The sequence below is a fragment of the Mucor velutinosus genome (genome assembly GCF_035048745.1).
Source record: "Mucor velutinosus strain NIH1002 chromosome Unknown tig00000093, whole genome shotgun sequence".
In the NCBI taxonomy this organism is placed as follows: domain Eukaryota; kingdom Fungi; phylum Mucoromycota; class Mucoromycetes; order Mucorales; family Mucoraceae; genus Mucor; species Mucor velutinosus.
Window position 1 is genome coordinate 1 of NW_027041907.1, and position 18,462 is coordinate 18,462.

Here is an 18,462-nt window from a genome sequence, read left to right on the forward strand (position 1 = left end):
AACCTAACCCTAACCCTAACCCTAACCCTAACCCTAACCCTAACCCTAACCCTAACCCTAACCCTAACCCTAACCCTAACCCTAACCCTAACCCTAACCCTAACCCTAACCCTAACCCTAACCCTAACCTTAACCCTTACCCTATCCCTATCCCTAACCCTAACACTAACACTAATGTTGATACCTCACACCAACACTAGTGCTTTAAAAATTTGACCATGAAAGACCCCTCTTGGCCTCATGAAGAACAAATTTTTCACTTACCTTACCCTTACTTACACTGTGGACATTCCTGGTTGTAAGATCCTGATCATGCTTTCTATTAAAAAAAAGAAAACTGTCAGAATAACTCCTGAAATCTGCTCATATTTTACCTTGTAATTACCTCGGACTTGTTCTGTGGGACAGCGGCTTCTCTTATGGGAAGGGTTATAAGTAATAAAATATATAGAGTGTTTTCAAAATAAAAAATGTGGGCGATAAAAATCCCCAATTTTTTCCAGGGTATTTATATTTTTTCACCATTAGTCTCGGCACTTAACACCGAGTCTAAAAAAAGGATCTCGGCACTTAACGCCGAATCTCGGCACATAAACGCCGAATCTCGGCACATAACGCCGAGTTTAAAGGGATCTCGGCACTTAACGCCGAGTCTAATCTTTCCTTAAATTTCCGGATCACGTCTTTCACCCGACTTATTCCGACTTTCGTGTGAAAAAATAATTTTTCAAAAAGATATATAAAGAGCTAGTATAATGCACCTGAAGAAGCTACATCTCTTGTAGCGAATAGATTCAATCTAAGTGTTTCTAGACTCTCTCCTTTGTTGCTTCTTTGGTTTTTGGATATATTTTCTATTATTATCTCTCTAACCCTAACCTCTCTCCAACAATCTGCTCTTTCTGGTCACCGCTCTCTCTTGCCGTCACCACTACAACTATATCTCTTTTGGATCTCTCTGTCTCGCTCGTCAAAACTTTTTTTCTCTCTCTCTCTCAAGTCAACCTCTTTTTTCTCCTGAACTGTCTTTTTTGGTATAACAAATGAACAATAATTCTGATAACTCATTGTATTCCAAGATTAATGAACAGGGCTTCCCGATTCTCATCCATCTGGATAATCTTCGCGTTGCCACTGAGGCTTTGATTTTCTTTCCTGCTGTTGCTTCTGTCTGGTCCTCGTTTCCCAAGTGGTGTCAAGAAGCAATCATGTACAGTATGAATGATGTCTTCAAGATCCATCATCATGCTCAAGTCGGTTTGGTCAAGGCTTTGGATAGTCTCAAGGCTCACCTGGTTAATGGTACCTTTCCACAAGTCGTTCTCGCTGCTGTTCCGGGAGTTAAGAATCTGCATATGGACAATTCCCTGTCTGATGCAGATAAATCGCTTTTTTCTTCTTCCATTGAAAATGCGGTACTTTCGGCTCGTTCTGCTATTCTTAAAACCCTTATAGAAAGCAAAGAACGTGCACTACAGGCTCATCAATTGCAAGCATCACCCGCTTTTGTCCTAGCACAATGCCGTGATAGAATTTTTGAGTCGATTTTGGCCATGGGTGGTTCGATTGAACATCTTACCGATACCCAGATTCATGATGTGGTTCGTTCCCTGTGTCATCTCAGACACAACATGAATAATGTGCTCGAAACCCAGGCTTGGGCTAGAGTACAGGCCGAACGTAAACAGCAAAAGGCCAAATCTGCCGCTGATACCGTTATGGAATCTTCCTCTGACCTCTCTTCTGCCCAGCTCACTGACTCCATCACCAAGTTGGTTAACAAGACTGTTCAGTCAAAAATCTCGGCTCTTGACAAGAAATTGTCAAAACTTACTGTCTCTGGTTCCTCTTCTCGTCCGTCTTCTCGTCGTCCTGCTGCTTCGTCTTCGTCAAGAAAGCAAGGCAACCCCAAGTCGTCCTCTTCTTCGGGAAAAGGCTCTCGACCTTTGTCCGGCCCCACCAAGGGTCGAATCCAGAAAGGGGCCCCCAACCCCAATCGTCGTCTTGCCCCCGGTCCCACCCCCTTCAAAGCTTTGAAGGGAAAAAGAGGTTAAACCCTCTTAGTGGGCGTCACTACTCTTGTGAACATGGTACGTATAGATCTCCTACTACTTGTAGACACTTTGATGTTCGTAGAGCACACACTTATCCTCCTTGGTTTTTTCATAGTGCTCGCCTCAAAGATCGTATCAACTTTGTCATAAAGCATTCGTCCCCTCTATGGGCGGATACTTATATTTTTAATAAAGCTGTTCACAATTATTCTTCTATAAATATTCCAACTTCTGTTAGAAAATATTTAGGATTTGGTACAAAGTTTGTTCCTAAACCCAAAGCAAATCCTCGCTTAATTTTACCAAGCGTAGAAGACTTTACAAGACGCATTCGTATTAAGGAAATTTTCAAAGATACTCGTGATAATCCTGACTTTGATATTAGATTCCATGTCAAAACCTCGACTTGGAAACCTAATCCTTCCTCAAATACCTTGATTGAAAAAGGGCTTAGACTTGTAAAAAGTAATGTCATGCCTCTTAATCATCCTACACATTATCAAGTTTATAATAATAGACTTAATGATATTGTACCCAAGTTCTTTAAGGATTTTATTAATAATCCTGATATACTCATTAAAGCTTCTGATAAAAATCTTGGACTTACTGTTCTCGACACTAGCTGGTATATTCAAGAAGGACTTCGACAATTAAATGACCCCCGCTTCTATAAGCAATTAGACAAAAATTTCTTTTCTCCTGAAAATTTTGATTCTAATATTCAGAACATTGTTAGTACTGCTAATAGTTTATTATCTTTACTATGTTCTCAATGGGGTACATCCATCTTTAATAAACAACATGAGAAATATCTTAGGCATCGACTCCTTAATGATAGAAAGTTACCTACCTTTCATCTGTTGCCAAAGATTCACAAGACACCTATGCAAGGTCGTCCTATTGTTCCTTCTCACAGTTGGGTCACGACTGGTTTCTCTACTTATATTGATACAGTCTTACAAAAAGTACTTCCACACTTGCCCTATATTATTAAAGATACTAAATCCCTTGTTAAATCACTTGATGGAATTTCTATTCCTCAAGACGAAAGACTTTTATGGCTAGTTACTGGTGATGTGTCTTCAATGTACACTAATCTACCTACTACCCCATATGCTTTCGATGTTATTGCTAAAACTGTTGACAAATATCTTCCTCTTTCTCCAAATGATACTACCCTTATCAGAGAAACACTCAAGTTTGTCATGAGCAATAACTATTTTACTTTTCAAGGAATACCATATCATCAGGTCTCAGGTATTGCTATGGGTACTGCATGCGCTCCTGCTTATGCAAATATCTTGATGCATCATTTCGAAGAACGTTTCTTTGAATTTAATCCTGATTTTACTCTGATCTTTTATGGTCGATATATCGATGATATCTTTTTCATGTTTAAAGGTTCTGAACAAGAACTTAAAACTTTCTTGACTACTTTTGATACCAAACGTGCTTTTAGTAATCAATTAAAGATATCTTGGGATTATTCAACTACCTCTGTTAGTTTTCTTGACCTTCAAATTCATGCAAAACATAATAAAGTTGAATTATCCACACATCAGAAAATGCTTAATAAATACTTGTACATTCCATTCTCTTCTTATCATCCCAAAGATAATAAAGTTGGTTTTATTAAAGCTGAACTGATCAGATATATTCGTAACAGCTCTTCCTATCGAAGTTTTGCTAACACTGCTAAACAATTTTTTACTCGTTTACGACTCCGTGGTTACCCGCCACGATTCTTAATCTGGGTCTTTAGCCAAGTGCGTTACGATGACAGACCGAAATATCTAGAAGATGCTCCTCTTAGTACAGATAATACTCTTGTTCCTTTTGTTACAATGTATAATCCTATTTGGGAGACTCCACATCTTCGTAAAGGACTTAGGGAATTTTTTACTTTAAATCCACACTACAGACCAGTAGTTGCTTTTAAAAGAAATAAAAACATAGCTGATTTATTAAATCGTGCCAATGTACGCAAGTTAACGGGAAAACAGTTCCATTCATTACAACAGGATGGACTTTGTTGGATTTCGTCTAAAAAACGTAAACCATAACCCTTACCCTATCCCTAACCCTAACCCTAACACTAACACTAATGTTGATACCTCACACCAACACTAGTGCTTTAAAAAATTTGACCATGAAAGACCCCTCTTGGCCTCATGAAGAACAAATTTTTCACTTACCTTACCCTTACTTACACTGTGGACATTCCTGGTTGTAAGATCCTGATCATGCTTTCTATTAAAAAAAAGAAAACTGTCAGAATAACTCCTGAAATCTGCTCATATTTTACCTTGTAATTACCTCGGACTTGTTCTGTGGGACAGCGGCTTCTCTTATGGGAAGGGTTATAAGTAGTAAAATATATAGAGTGTTTTCAAAATAAAAAATGTGGGCGATAAAAATCCCCAATTTTTTCCAGGGTATTTATATTTTTTCACCATTAGTCTCGGCACTTAACACCGAGTCTAAAAAAGGATCTCGGCACTTAACGCCGAATCTCGGCACATAAACGCCGAATCTCGGCACATAACGCCGAGTTTAAAGGGATCTCGGCACTTAACGCCGAGTCTAATCTTTCCTTAAATTTCCGGATCACGTCTTTCACCCGACTTATTCCGACTTTCGTGTGAAAAAATAATTTTTCAAAAAGATATATAAAGAGCTAGTATAATGCACCTGAAGAAGCTACATCTCTTGTAGCGAATAGATTCAATCTAAGTGTTTCTAGACTCTCTCCTTTGTTGCTTCTTTGGTTTTTGGATATATTTTCTATTATTATCTCTCTAACCCTAACCCTAACCCTAACCTTAAACCTAACCTTAACCCTAACACTAACAATAATGTTGATACCTCATACCAACACTAGTGCTTTGAAAAATTTGACCATGAAAGACCCCTCTTGGCCTCATGAAGAACAAATTTTTCACTTACCTTACCCTTACTTACACTGTGGACATTCCTGGTTGTAAGATCCTGATTATGCTTTCTATTAAAAAAAGAAAACTGTCAGAATAACTCCTGAAATCTGCTCATATTTTACCTTGTAATTGCCTCGGACTTGTTCTGTGGGACAGCGGCTTCTCTTATGGGAAGGGTTATAAGTAGTAAAATATATAGTGTTTTCAAAATAAAAAATGTGGGCGATAAAAAATCCCCAATTTTTTGCAGGGTATTTATATATTTTTTCACTATTAGCCTCGGCACTTAACACCGAGTCTAAAAAAGGATCTCGGCACTTAACGCCGAATCTCGGCACATAACGCCGAATCTCGGCACATAAACGCCGAATCTCGGCACATAACGCCGAGTCTAAAGGGATCTCGGCACTTAACGCCGAGTCTAATCTTTCCTTAAATTTCCGGATCACGTCTTTCACCCGACTTATTCCGGCTTTCGTGTGAAAAAATAATTTTTCAAAAAGATATATAAAGAGCTAGTATAATGCACCTGAAGAAGCTACATCTCATTGTAGCGAATAGATTCAAATCTAAGTGTCTCTAGACTCTCAACTTTGTTGCTTCTTTATCGGTTTTTGGATATATTCTTATTTTTATTCCTATCTAACCCTAACCTCTCTCCAACAAACGCTCTTTTTGGTTACCGCTTCTCTCTGCCGTCGCCATCTCTACAAATATCTTTTTGATTCTGCTACTACTGTACTCTTACAAGTTTCTCTCTCTCTTGTCTCTCTCTCTCTCTCTGATCTCTCCTCTTTTCGTACTTGACTGTCTTTCTTGGTATATATAAATGAATAACAATATTAGTAACTCATTATTTGCCGAGATTAATGAACAGGGCTTCCCTATCTTGCTTCATCTTGATAATCTCCGTGTTGCCACTGAGGCTCTGATCTTTTTTCCTGCTGTCGCTTCTGTCTGGTCCTCGTTCCCCAAGTGGTGCCAAGAAGCCATCATGTTCTGCATGAATGATGTGTTCAAGCCACATCATCATGCCCAACTTGCCTTGACCAAGGCCCTGGACTCTCTTAAGGCCCATCTCACCAATGGTAGCTTTCCCCAGGTTGTTCTCTCTGCTGTTCCGGGAGTTAAGAATTTTCATATGGACAAAACCCTGTCTAGTGAGGATCAAACGATGTTTTCTACTTCCATTGAAAATGCGTTACTTTCGGCTCGTTCTGCTATTCTTAAAACCCTCATAGAAAGCAAAGAACGTGCACTTCAGGCTCATCAATTGCAAGCGTCACCAGCTTTTGTCTTAGCACAATGCCGTGATAGAATTTTTGAGTCAATTTTGGCCATGGGCGGTTCGATTGAACATCTTACCGATGCCCAAATTCATGACGTGGTTCGTTCTTTGTGTCATCTCAGATACAACATGAATAATGTACTGGAAACCCAAGCTTGGGCGAAAGTACAGGCCGATCGAAAACAGCAAAAGGCAAAGTCTGCTGCAGATACTATCATGGACTCCACCTCTGATCTTCCCTCTGCCCAGATGACCGAGTCAATTGAGAAACTGGTCAACAAGACTGTCCAGTCTAAAATCGCGGCTCTTGATAAGAAATTATCAAAACTTTCTGTCTCCGGTTCTTCCTCTCGTCGCTCTGCTGCTTCCGCTTCCTCTTCCCGCCGTCCTCCTGCTTCCTCTTCTGCTTCGTCAAACAAGCAAGGCAAGTCCAAGACTTCTCCTTCGGGAAAAGGTTCTCGACCTTTGTCCGGCCCCGCCAAGGGTCGAATCCAGAAAGGGGCTCCAAACCCTCCTCGTCGTCTTGCTCCCGGTCCCACCCCCTTCAACACCCTGAAGGGCAAAAGAGGCTAAACCCTCTTAGTGGCCGTCATTATTTTTGTGAACATGGTACGTATAGATCTGCTACAACTTGTAGACACTTTGATGTTCGTAGAGTACACACTTACCCACCTTGGTTTTTTCATAGTGCTCGCCTCAAAGATCGTATCCACTTTATTATAAAACATTCATCACCACTTTGGGCTGATACATATATTTTTAATAAAGCTGTTCATAATTACTCTTCTATAAATATTCCTACTTCTGTTAGAAAATATTTAGGATTTGGTACCAAGTTTGTTCCTAAACCCAAAGCAAATCCTCGCTTAATTTTACCAAGTGTAGAAGACTTTACAAGACGCATTCGTATAAAGGAAATTTTCAAAGATACTCGAGATAATCCTGACTTTGATATCAGATTTCATGTCAAAACTTCTAATTGGCAACCTGATCCTTCCTCTAATACTTTGATTGAAAAAGGACTTAGACTTGTCAAAAGTAATGTTCTTCCTCTTAATCATCCTACACACTATCAACTTTATAACAATAAACTTAATGATATTGTGCCAAAGTTCTTCAAGGATTTTATTAATAATCCAGATATACTTATCAAAGCTTCGGACAAAAATCTTGGACTTACTGTTCTTGATACAAGCTGGTATATTCAAGAAGGACTTCGACAACTAAATGACCCCTGCTTTTATAAGCAACTAGACAAAAACTTTTTCTCTCCTGAAAACTTTGATTCTAGTATTCAGAACATTGTTAGTACTGCTAATAGTTTATTATCTTTACTATGTTCTCAATGGGGTACATCCATCTTTAATAAACAACATGAGAAATATCTTAGGCATCGACTCCTTAATGATAGAAAGTTACCCACCTTTCATCTGTTGCCAAAGATTCACAAGACACCTATGCAAGGTCGTCCTATTGTTCCTTCTCATAGTTGGGTCACGACTGGTTTCTCTATTTATATTGATACAGTCTTACAAAAAGTACTTCCATACTTACCCTACATTATTAAAGATACTAAATCCCTTGTTAAATCACTTGATGGAATTTCTATTCCTCAGGATGAAAGACCTTTATGGTTAGTTACTGGTGATGTGTCTTCAATGTACACGAATCTACCTACTACTCCATATGCTTTCGATGTTATTGCCAACACTGTTAATAAATATGTTCCTCTTTCTTCGAATGACCCTACACTTATTCGAGAAACACTCAAATTTATTATGGGCAATAACTACTTTACTTTTCAAGGCTTACCATATCATCAGGTATCAGGTATTGCAATGGGTACTGCATGCGCTCCTGCTTATGCAAATATCTTGATGCATCATTTCGAAGAACGTTTCTTTGAATTTAATCCTGAATTTAAACTGATCTTTTATGGTCGATATATCGATGATATCTTTATCATTTTCAAAGGATCTAAACAAGAACTTGAAACCTTTTTGTATACTTTTGACACCAAGCGTGCTTTTAGTAACAAATTAAAGATATCTTGGGACTATTCATTGACATCTGTTAGCTTTCTTGATCTTCATATTCATGCAAAGCATAATAAGATTGAATTGTCCACTCATCAAAAAATGCTTAATAAATATTTATATATTCCATTTTCATCTTATCATCCCAAAGATAATAAAGTTGGTTTTATTAAAGCAGAATTGATTCGATACATTCGTAACAGCTCTTCTTACCGAAGTTTTGCTATTACTGCTAAACAATTTTTTACTCGATTACGACTTCGTGGATATCCCCCTCGTTTTTTAATTTGGGTGTTTAGTCAAGTATGTTACGATGACAGACCAAAATATCTTGAAGATACTCCTCTTAGTACAGATAATACTCTTGTACCTTTTGTTACAACGTATAATCCAATTTGGGAGACTTTACATCTTCGAAAAGGACTTAGGTTATTTTCTGATTTAAATCCACACTACCGACCAGTAGTTGCTTTTAAACGAAATAAAAACATTGCTGATTTATTAAATCGTGCCAATGTACAAAAATTAACGGGAAAGAAGTTCCATTCACTACAACAGGATGGACTTTGTTGGACTTCGTCTAAAAAACGTAACCTGAACCCTAACCCTAAACCTAACCTTAACCCTAACACTAACACTAATGTTGATACCTCATACCAACACTAGTGCTTTGAAAAATTTGACCATGAAAGACCCCTCTTGGCCTCATGAAGAACAAATTTTTCACTTACCTTACCCTTACTTACACTGTGGACATTCCTGGTTGTAAGATCCTGATTATGCTTTCTATTAAAAAAAGAAAACTGTCAGAATAACTCCTGAAATCTGCTCATATTTTACCTTGTAATTGCCTCGGACTTGTTCTGTGGGACAGCGGCTTCTCTTATGGGAAGGGTTATAAGTAGTAAAATATATAGTGTTTTCAAAATAAAAAATGTGGGCGATAAAAAATCCCCAATTTTTTGCAGGGTATTTATATATTTTTTCACTATTAGCCTCGGCACTTAACACCGAGTCTAAAAAAGGATCTCGGCACTTAACGCCGAATCTCGGCACATAACGCCGAATCTCGGCACATAAACGCCGAATCTCGGCACATAACGCCGAGTCTAAAGGGATCTCGGCACTTAACGCCGAGTCTAATCTTTCCTTAAATTTCCGGATCACGTCTTTCACCCGACTTATTCCGGCTTTCGTGTGAAAAAATAATTTTTCAAAAAGATATATAAAGAGCTAGTATAATGCACCTGAAGAAGCTACATCTCATTGTAGCGAATAGATTCAAATCTAAGTGTCTCTAGACTCTCAACTTTGTTGCTTCTTTATCGGTTTTTGGATATATTCTTATTTTTATTCCTATCTAACCCTAACCCTAACCCTAACCCTAATCCTAATCCTATGTCTAATATTGATACTAACACTAACAGTGACATTAATACCATTCCTAATCCTAACCTTAATCATTATTCTAACCCTTATCGTAACCATAATATTAATCCTAATCCTATTATAACTTTAATCTATCTTTAACCATATGCCCGACTCTAGTTCTGACATTATGTCTAATTTAACCATATTCATCTTCAATATCTTAACCCGAATCTTAATCCTATTCCCTGATCTTAATTCCCATGTCATAACCCTAATCTTGTCCTTAGATGTAATTCTAACTCTGGCTTATCCCTATTATTATTCTCTAATCCTAATCCTAATACTATTCATAATTCTATCTTGATACTATTTCTAATCGTAATATTATCATTAATCCTATTTTAATCATAATTCTAATCATATATATATACCCTTAAACATTAATATTAACTGTGTCCTTATTCCTTATTATTAATTCTAATTTTATTATTATTCATATCCATAATTTTATATAGTAAATATTAATTTTAATCTTGTTTCTATCCTTATTTCTATATGTAATATTAATCCCCCTGTCATAATCATGACTATCTTACTATATTTAATCCTACTACTTTCCCTAATTTTAACTTTATTCATAATTCTAATGTTATCCATATTATAAACACTAAATATAATTTTATCCATAATCCTAATCCTATGCTTATCATTGGTTCTAAACTTATCCCTGGCTTTAATAATATCTCTATCTCTAATCGTAATTATAATAGTATTCAAAATTCTAACCATAATTATAATCCTTATCCTAAATTTAATCATATCTTTATTTCTAATTATAATCCTTTTTTTTCTTATAATCTTATTCCTAATTATCCTGTTTTATAATTTATATATATATATATATCCCTATTATTATCTATTATCCCTTATTTAAGTATATGTATTATGTGTATTCCTTTATTGTGTCTTCGTGCTTGTGAAATGTTGTTGTGCATTTATGTGTTCTATTGCTATACGAATATCATCATGTTCGCTCTATAGCAGTAGTTATTTTTCTCTGCTATGGTAATGTATTCGCTCCGCTATGGTAATGTATTCGCTCTGCTATGGTAATGTATTCGCTTTTTATTTTCTTTTATTTTATTTTTTTTCTTTACTGTTCTTATTCTCTCTTGTTCGTTTTTTTTTCTTTATTTCTGTTATTATTGTTATTATTTCTTTGTACTCTGTCTGTTTCTTTTCTCTACCCCTCTCCCCTTTTCTGTCTTTTTTTGTCTATTCTTCTCTCCTTTTCTGTGTATTTTTTTTCGTAGTTTCTTCGTCCTTTCTCTTTCTATAATTCTTCCTATTCCATTTCCTCGTCTCTGTGTATTTTATCCCCTATCCCTTTCCTTTTTTCTTGTTTGTTTCCCCGTTCTCTCTGTATATACTTTCTCTGTTTTTGTTATTCTGTATTTCCGTTCTTTCTACCCCCCTTTCTCTGTCTGTGTTTTTGTCCATCTTTCTTTTTTTCATATATCTTTTCTCTGTTTATATTTGCGCTTTTGCTTCTCCGTTTTTTCTTTGTTTGCTTGTTCTCCCGGTCTCTTCCTGTGCTTTGTCTTCATATTTCCCTTTTCTGTTCTGCTTATATTCTTTATCCTCCTTCTCGAACCTTTTTCTTTTCGACTTTTTTTTCTCTATTTATTCCTTTCTGTTTCTTTATCGCATTTTTCTTCCTTGACATTGTTTCTTTCGCCTTTCTTTTATCTTTGTCTATTTTCTTCTTTCATGTTTATTTTTTTTTTGATTTACTTCTCCTTTCGCGTTCTTTACTTCATTTCTCTTTTTTTTTCTCAGTTTATTCCTACTCTTTTCTTTACTTCTTATTCTTTACATTACTTCCATTTCTTTTGTCTCTTTGCTTTCCTACCATCTCCTGTTATATGCCTTTTTTTCTTTGTCTTATATATTACATTCTGTCTTTTCAAGGGTTTCTTTGCCTCCCTTTATTGATATTGACTATTATTTGTACTTTTGTTCCTAACTGTCTCAATTTTTCTATCTGTTTTGTTTTATTTACTCTTTTGCATTCTTTTCTGTTTATTTGTTTTGTTTAATTTCTCTCTCTTTCTATGTATTTATTTTTTATCATTTTAATTACTATTTTGTCGGGTCCTTGTTTATCCAGTATTCGTTCCCATACTTGTTGTTGCTTCTTTTCTTATTATCGCAGTCTTATCTTTTCCCTTCTTTGTTCTTTTCTTAGTATCACAACCTTTTCTTTTTCTTTTCATTGTTGCTTTGCTCTATTCTGTTTTGATTTGTTTCTTTTAATTGTCACTATTCATTTTTTTATCACATTCCCTCTTTTATATATACTTTGTTTAATATCCCAATCTCTTCTTGTGGTGTTCTTACATTTTGTCTAATCCCTCCTTTTTTCCCTTTGTTTATTCTTCTGCCCTAATATATCAACAGTTGTTTTGTCGGGTATCATATTGCAAGCCCATGATAAGTTGTACCTTGTTCATCATTTTCCTCAGTTGCTATTTTTCATTATTGATGAGTGATGTTGATGACTTATTTGAGATTTATGATAACATATCAAGGAAGTGAAATGCTAATTAACCATTGACGCTTGATAGCATATTTATAAGTTGGCTGGTGCTCTCTTACTACTGTTAAGAGCTTTCTATATTTTTTTTAATAGTAAAACTGAAATTGATTATAACGGTTTAATGATATAATGATTTCATTTTTTTTACTAATTATTCCAGAGCACGTTCTATGTGGTGGTATATATGAGACCGCTCAGTGAAGCAATCTCTGATGAGATAATTACTGGATAACATTTTCTATAAGTTCGCATACGCGAACTGAGCTATCTTCGGCTATCTTAGGCTACTTTCCCCTATTTTTCAAACACCGAGGTGCTCCGTGTTTGAAAAATGTTATTAGGAATAATACCTCATGTATCAAGGTATCCAAGCACCGTGAGTCTTGCTTCTGATTGGCCATTCAAATGATACCTGTAATAATAGGATATCCTATTCTTATGTATCACTTGCCTTTTGTTCTGATCGGCTTTTAGCATGATGCCCATGGTACCCATGGTACCTAAGGTACCATTTCTCGACGACTCACGCCGTGAGTCGCCCAAAAATGTTATTAGGCAATGGCGACAGGCGATCTTGTAGAAGTATCACATTTGATGTTGCATGGAGGAGTCTCCATTCAGTTTGGCTGTATGAAGTGCCTCATAGACACACAAGGAGGCCAATGCTTTACTCGCACAATCAGAAATTTCCAATACAGAACTCTCGAACAACTGAAAGCACCACTGCCTGTTGGCGTAAAACATGTGTTTGTAAGTGAAGCGATTTCATTAAACAATCATGTATAGTTCTTGTACCAACCATCATCTCTTCTATAGAACATCAAAGGACCATCCATGTTTACCATTCTCAAGTCTTTTCCTGCCAACCCATCGTTCTACGGTCTCGACACACTTCACCTACTGAGCATTGGATTAGCTAAGCATTTGTACGAGCTCTTGTCTTCTCCATTCCATCCATCCAAGTTCGATAACCGATACAAGCCCTCTATCGAAGAACTGAAAGAAGCAAAGCTTGATAAAGCAAGTGCCTGGCCTTACACCTTTGATTTAGATCCCAAAGTTCTGGCAAAGATCGGTCAGTATGTGGCTCAGTCAAAGAAGACCATTCCAACTACCTTCAATGCACCATTCAACGACATTCACTACGGCGAAAACCTTGGTGCAAATACACCAAGTTTAGAGCAAAAGCACCAAGACTTAGATCATTTGCACCAAAATTGGGGTTTTGAAGGTGCATTGGATTTTTTTTCAATAAAGAATTATCAGTGGTATCACAAAAAATGGAGGTACATCAAATGCTTAACCATTTGAGGAAGTAAGGACAAAATATATTACACAAAAACACATTTTTTTGAGTATATAAAACTTTGAAATAAAGATTGCAGCACGTATTGTTTGTTATAGCCTAACGAAGGTTTCAAAATCTATCTATAAACATATGTAAAAAGAAGCAAATTAGGCATATTTTTCGAGTAAATGTCAATTTATGAATTCCCAAAGGGTCATCGGGTGCTCAAGAATAATAATACGATTGCCCAATGTTTCCTCTTCTTATACATCTAGTTTGTTATATACGTTTCCGGAACAAATCTAAAGAGAATGGCCTCTAAACACTTTATCTCGCAGTTGAAAATTGATTGTTGCACATGCGGTGTTCAGGATAGTTTTTTTTTGTGTTTATCAAGGTGTCTAGTTCTTATATAGCTTTTTTGTTCTGCATGTTTAGGCAGGAAATTAAGCACAATATCAATATCTAAAGTTTTTCTCGGTTTTTTCGTAATACCTTCCTATGTGTACAATTGAACGGCAGATCTATCACTATTCTATCAAAACTAAGAGAGATCAAGTAAACATTCATTGAAGAATACCGTATAAACCATGAAGGAAAGGGGAAAACTGAAATTTATCAGAATCATATTTGCGTTGGATCTTGAAAGTCTTTTGTATTTAAAATACCGCTTCAAAGTAGGAGCTAGCAGCGTATTCAGCGCTAAAAGCAGTAGGAAACACCTATTTGATGCTAAAAGTGGTAAAAATCATCTTAGAGATACGGGAGAAACAGCTCAATAGAACCTTTCCGGTTTACAAGAGCAAAAAGATTGTTGTGGGCGGAATTTTAACCATCGTGGCCCTTGTGTTTCGTTGATATTTGCAAAAAATCAGTGTTCAAAGCCTTAAGTAATAGTAGGACGAGGGGAAAACAGAAGGAAGAATTCAATAAAGAATGGAAGGTGAGGGAGACGGCAAAAAAGAAGACATTTGTCGGAATCTGTTTTGTATACACGCTTAGGTTTTAATAGCAAGGGTGAGAATAAAAGCATTGGCAATTGAATGAAGGAAAAATAGGAATTTCATACAATTTTAAGATGCCATTGTCTGGTAACAGTGCTATTCGCACTAGTGTTTTACTCAAGTTAAGGTTGGGGCACCTACTCCGCAATTAATGGTGCTTTTCGGCACATACTAAAGGAACTGAGCGTTGTGTAGTGAGATGAATGGGATGTCTTTGATGTCAGAAGCTAAAAGGGAAGAAGCGAAGAAGAGGAGAACGACATCATGAAGCTGAATGTCTGTTAACTTGTTGGGGGTAATAATACGATGATAAAATCTATATTTATCTTTATTATTGAGGTAGCACAAATGAGTTTTTTCCAGGTTTATAAGTCTCTATCGAGGCCCGGAAAACCTTTTCCTTCGTTATCACTTTATATCTCTTGTCATTCTCGCTAAAACGCATCAGACCAACTTGGCAAATGACCTGCTCAAATGTGCACACCAGATATGCGGATGAATCCTGGTCATCATCCAGCTCCACTATGGGCATCGTCTTGTCTTTGTCGTCAACAGCATGAGTCTTTCCTAATCGAATAAGCAAGAACAACTCATCGCCAATCCCCTCAATTTCGAGCTTGAACATGAAAATAACAGCCCCTACATAGAAAGCTTTGACCTTGCGACGAGAGTTACTGTAGGAAATTCAGACGTCAATGTGGGTTTTGATGAGTAACGATAAAGGCAATAATGAACCTGTGAATTGGCATACCTCAAGTGTTCTGCCCATACCATGATGTAGTGGCTTCCTCTAGAATTAGCACCGGTGAGATCGCGATAGTATTCTGAACGATAAGTGCAGTTGTAAGCCCAGGCACTTCCAGAGACGACAATATCCAGTTGATCATTGATATGGACATTCTGCAGAACATTAGTTGAGTATTGCCGGTCGTAGTAGGACTGTATAGCCTTGACAAAAAGAGGTGTGTTGACGTTGATGGAGGTTGGGATACTTGAAACCGTTGTGTGGATGACTGGATACCAGAGCTGACTTCCGTTGCCATTGTCATTCTTTAGATTTACGAAGGTAGTTGGATCGTATCGTCGAGGCACTAAGAGATTGATTCGAGCATCCAGATCATTCAGTTTGTCTTCACCATCGCCTGTACCATCACCAGTTGTAGATGCCTTGATGGCTCGCATAATTGCCAAACGATCAATGATGTTTCCGGCATTTATACCAACATTTGTGCGAGCACTTATCAAGCGTTTGTACCTGCCGATGGATCTTTCGATAGATCGACTGGAAGTGGAAGCCGGTAAACCTTGCGCTTTGATCATGTAAGTCAAGTGTCCTAAATAATGGGCGTTTGGTCGAAAGGTCTTGATAGGAAGGCGTTTGGCTTTGATTTCAGTGATCAGCAGTTTGTGCCAATCGTTAACCTTACTGTGCAGAGATAGAAAGAAGTAAGTTTTTAGTCTGTGGATAAAACGGGTTTTGTTATTCAAGATGCCAATACTTACGCTTCTATGAATTGTAAGTCTGAAGCATGCAATTCATTCTTCTGCAATACCAAAGCTGCCACTTTAACGATACCCAGAAGAGGTTTTCTGATTGAGTCAGGATAGTGTGGTGCTATCAGGGCTGGAACAATGAAAATCATGAACTCTTCATAGTCAACTGCTCGGTAGTTGGTAACTCCTCCTGGTGCAAAAATGTCGTTGAATGGTGCATTGAAGGTAGTTGGAATGGTCTTCTTTGACTGAGCCACATACTGACCGATCTTTGCCAGAACTTTGGGATCTAAATCAAAGGTGTAAGGCCAGGCACTTGCTTTATCAAGCTTTGCTTCTTTCAGCTCTTCGATAGAGGGCTTGTATCGGTTATCAAACTTGGATGGATGCAATGGAGAAGACAAGAGCTCGTACAAATGCTTAGCTAATCCAATGCTCAGTAGGTGAAGCGTGTCGAGACCGTAGAACGATGGGTTGGCAGGAAAAGACTTGAGAGTGGTAAATATGGATGGTCCTTTGATGTTCTATAGAAGAGATGATGGTTGGTACAAGAACTATACATGATTGTTTAATGAAATCGCTTCACTTACAAACACATGTTTTACGCCAACAGGCAGTGGTGCTTTCAGTTGTTCGAGAGTTCTGTATTGGAAATTTCTGATTGTGCGAGTAAAGCATTGGCCTCCTTGTGTGTCTATGAGGCACTTCATACAGCCAAACTGACTGGAGACTCCTCCATGCAACATCAAATGTGATACTTCTACAAGATCGCCAAATGAACGCTTACTCGGGCAACTTCACCACCATTCACTCGAACCAGCATGCCATGTTCACTAAGATCACGAATTTCGTCCACAAAAATAGCCAAGTAGCTTTCAAGATCCACTGGAGCCTTCTTGCCGGGTGCAATCATTGTCTGAACAGTCCAGTCATCCAAGTATCTGTGGGTTGGTAGACATAAATGCAATATCGTTGGTGGTTAGAATCCGGTACTAATTGGATATTATACCCATACAAATAGAGATAACTCACCTGAGGTGTGGAGGGGCTGACAAAATTACAACGTGGAATAGCGTTAAGGTATCGCCAGCAAAAGAGTTGCTTTGGGGTTTGAAGCCGTCGACATACAAGGCAAGCAGAATAGGTTCCTCATCTACGTTGGTGCCATGTCTTTTCCGTCTTTGTTGAAAGTTAATGTACTCTTGACCGTCAAAGTAGTCTCGGTAAAAATGTGGATCATGTTGGTAGTTACGTCGATACGACATGAGCTCACCTCGTTTGGACTTGTCACTCAAGACTCTTGCTAGCTGATCACCGATGCTCAAGACCTTCATATTTTGTGCTTCGCTTTTGGGAGTTCCACAGTGATTGCACACTCCTTGGACTGATGTATCGTTCTTGGGATAAACTTTGCAGCCTTGAGGACAGACCTTGTAGATGAATGCTTGTACGCTTGTCTTCTTTCTCATGCGCGCCTCTAGAGTATCGAACTGAATCAGCTTTGGAAATACAATGCCTTTGTGCATTAAAGGGAGATGTCAATATGGTGAGTGCGTTTGAAGATACAATGCATAGTGGTATTCATATGCTTACCTCTTTCAGTGCCACCTCCTGCCTCTGCTATATTCTTAATGATTGTATTTGTAAAGTATATACTTTCACGACTCATTTCTCTCGATGCTGGATACTTGTCGAATATGTCACGGAGCTTCAATGAAAGCAATTCACTTTCATTAAAATCAGTGGCGTAAGAGAGGGTGTCAAGATCATATACATGTCGAAGGCCTTCCTTTTGTTCAAGAGTGAAGCTACTGTAGTATGAAAAGGACTCAATTGATGGCACTTAGATGGGAGTTAGAACGGTACGTCATGCATTGCTTATAGTTCACACAACTCACGTTCTATTCTTTGCTCTGCAGCATGCTGCTGTAATGACTGATTTCCTTGATTACTTGTGGTAGCCGTTGGAGTATCGTCTTGTGAATGCATGCTTGCCTGGGATCGTTCTTGACTATTCGATAAGGGAGTGTCTTCTGTTCTTGCTTTCTTGGGCTCGCAAAAAGTCGAGTTTGCATAGTGGGTCCTCAATGCTCTAGCAGAATTGTAAGGCATGTGGCACTTTTCGCAGTTTCCTGAAACTCGTCGTGCAGGCATTTTGAGAGGATAAGGTGATGTATAAATGAATGACAACAAGACCAAAGTGATGTGTAGTGAAGCTTAAATAGTAGTTTGATCGTCTCTGTGGTACATAGTAGCACCTATGACTAATAGTGATTTTTGACTCTTCAAGTTGCACAAAGGTGTCGGTTGTGTCTCAATGTTTGGATGTTTTGCTACTGTGAGTTTAAAGATGATTGACAGTTGACATTACACGAACTTACAGTCGCGTTATTAC

The 18,462-nt window shown here is 37.7% G+C and overlaps 6 protein-coding genes across 6 annotated transcripts; 5 read left to right on the plus strand and 1 right to left on the minus strand.

Moving 5' to 3' along the window:
* Positions 1–1,043: 1,043 nt before the first annotated feature.
* ATC70_001735 (uncharacterized protein) lies at positions 1,044–2,054 on the plus strand (the record flags this gene model as incomplete). Its single annotated transcript, XM_064821128.1, has 1 exon — positions 1,044–2,054. One exon carries the CDS (start codon positions 1,044–1,046, stop codon positions 2,052–2,054), a length of 1,011 nt encoding a protein of 336 aa, XP_064680814.1.
* Positions 2,055–2,087: 33 nt separating this feature from the next.
* rga1_1 (Rho-type GTPase activating protein Rga1) lies at positions 2,088–4,117 on the plus strand (the record flags this gene model as incomplete). Its single annotated transcript, XM_064821129.1, has 3 exons — positions 2,088–2,090; positions 2,170–2,197; positions 2,250–4,117. 3 exons carry the CDS (start codon positions 2,088–2,090, stop codon positions 4,115–4,117), a joined length of 1,899 nt encoding a protein of 632 aa, XP_064680815.1.
* A 1,699-nt stretch (positions 4,118–5,816) lies between these two features.
* On the plus strand, positions 5,817–6,848 carry ATC70_001737 (uncharacterized protein; the record flags this gene model as incomplete). Its single annotated transcript, XM_064821130.1, has 1 exon — positions 5,817–6,848. One exon carries the CDS (start codon positions 5,817–5,819, stop codon positions 6,846–6,848), a length of 1,032 nt encoding a protein of 343 aa, XP_064680816.1.
* Positions 6,849–7,732: 884 nt separating this feature from the next.
* ATC70_001738 (uncharacterized protein) lies at positions 7,733–8,977 on the plus strand (the record flags this gene model as incomplete). Its single annotated transcript, XM_064821131.1, has 1 exon — positions 7,733–8,977. One exon carries the CDS (start codon positions 7,733–7,735, stop codon positions 8,975–8,977), a length of 1,245 nt encoding a protein of 414 aa, XP_064680817.1.
* A 3,898-nt stretch (positions 8,978–12,875) lies between these two features.
* SDH1_1 (succinate dehydrogenase flavoprotein subunit) lies at positions 12,876–13,592 on the plus strand (the record flags this gene model as incomplete). Its single annotated transcript, XM_064821132.1, has 2 exons — positions 12,876–13,031; positions 13,098–13,592. 2 exons carry the CDS (start codon positions 12,876–12,878, stop codon positions 13,590–13,592), a joined length of 651 nt encoding a protein of 216 aa, XP_064680818.1.
* A 1,312-nt stretch (positions 13,593–14,904) lies between these two features.
* Positions 14,905–18,221, minus strand: SDH1_2 (succinate dehydrogenase flavoprotein subunit; the record flags this gene model as incomplete). The annotated part of the gene is made up of 8 exons (XM_064821133.1): positions 14,905–15,247; positions 15,325–15,999; positions 16,077–16,591; positions 16,658–16,786; positions 16,855–17,008; positions 17,100–17,583; positions 17,661–17,909; positions 17,966–18,221. 8 exons carry the CDS (start codon positions 18,219–18,221, stop codon positions 14,905–14,907), a joined length of 2,805 nt encoding a protein of 934 aa, XP_064680819.1.
* Between the last annotated feature and the right edge of the window lie 241 nt (positions 18,222–18,462).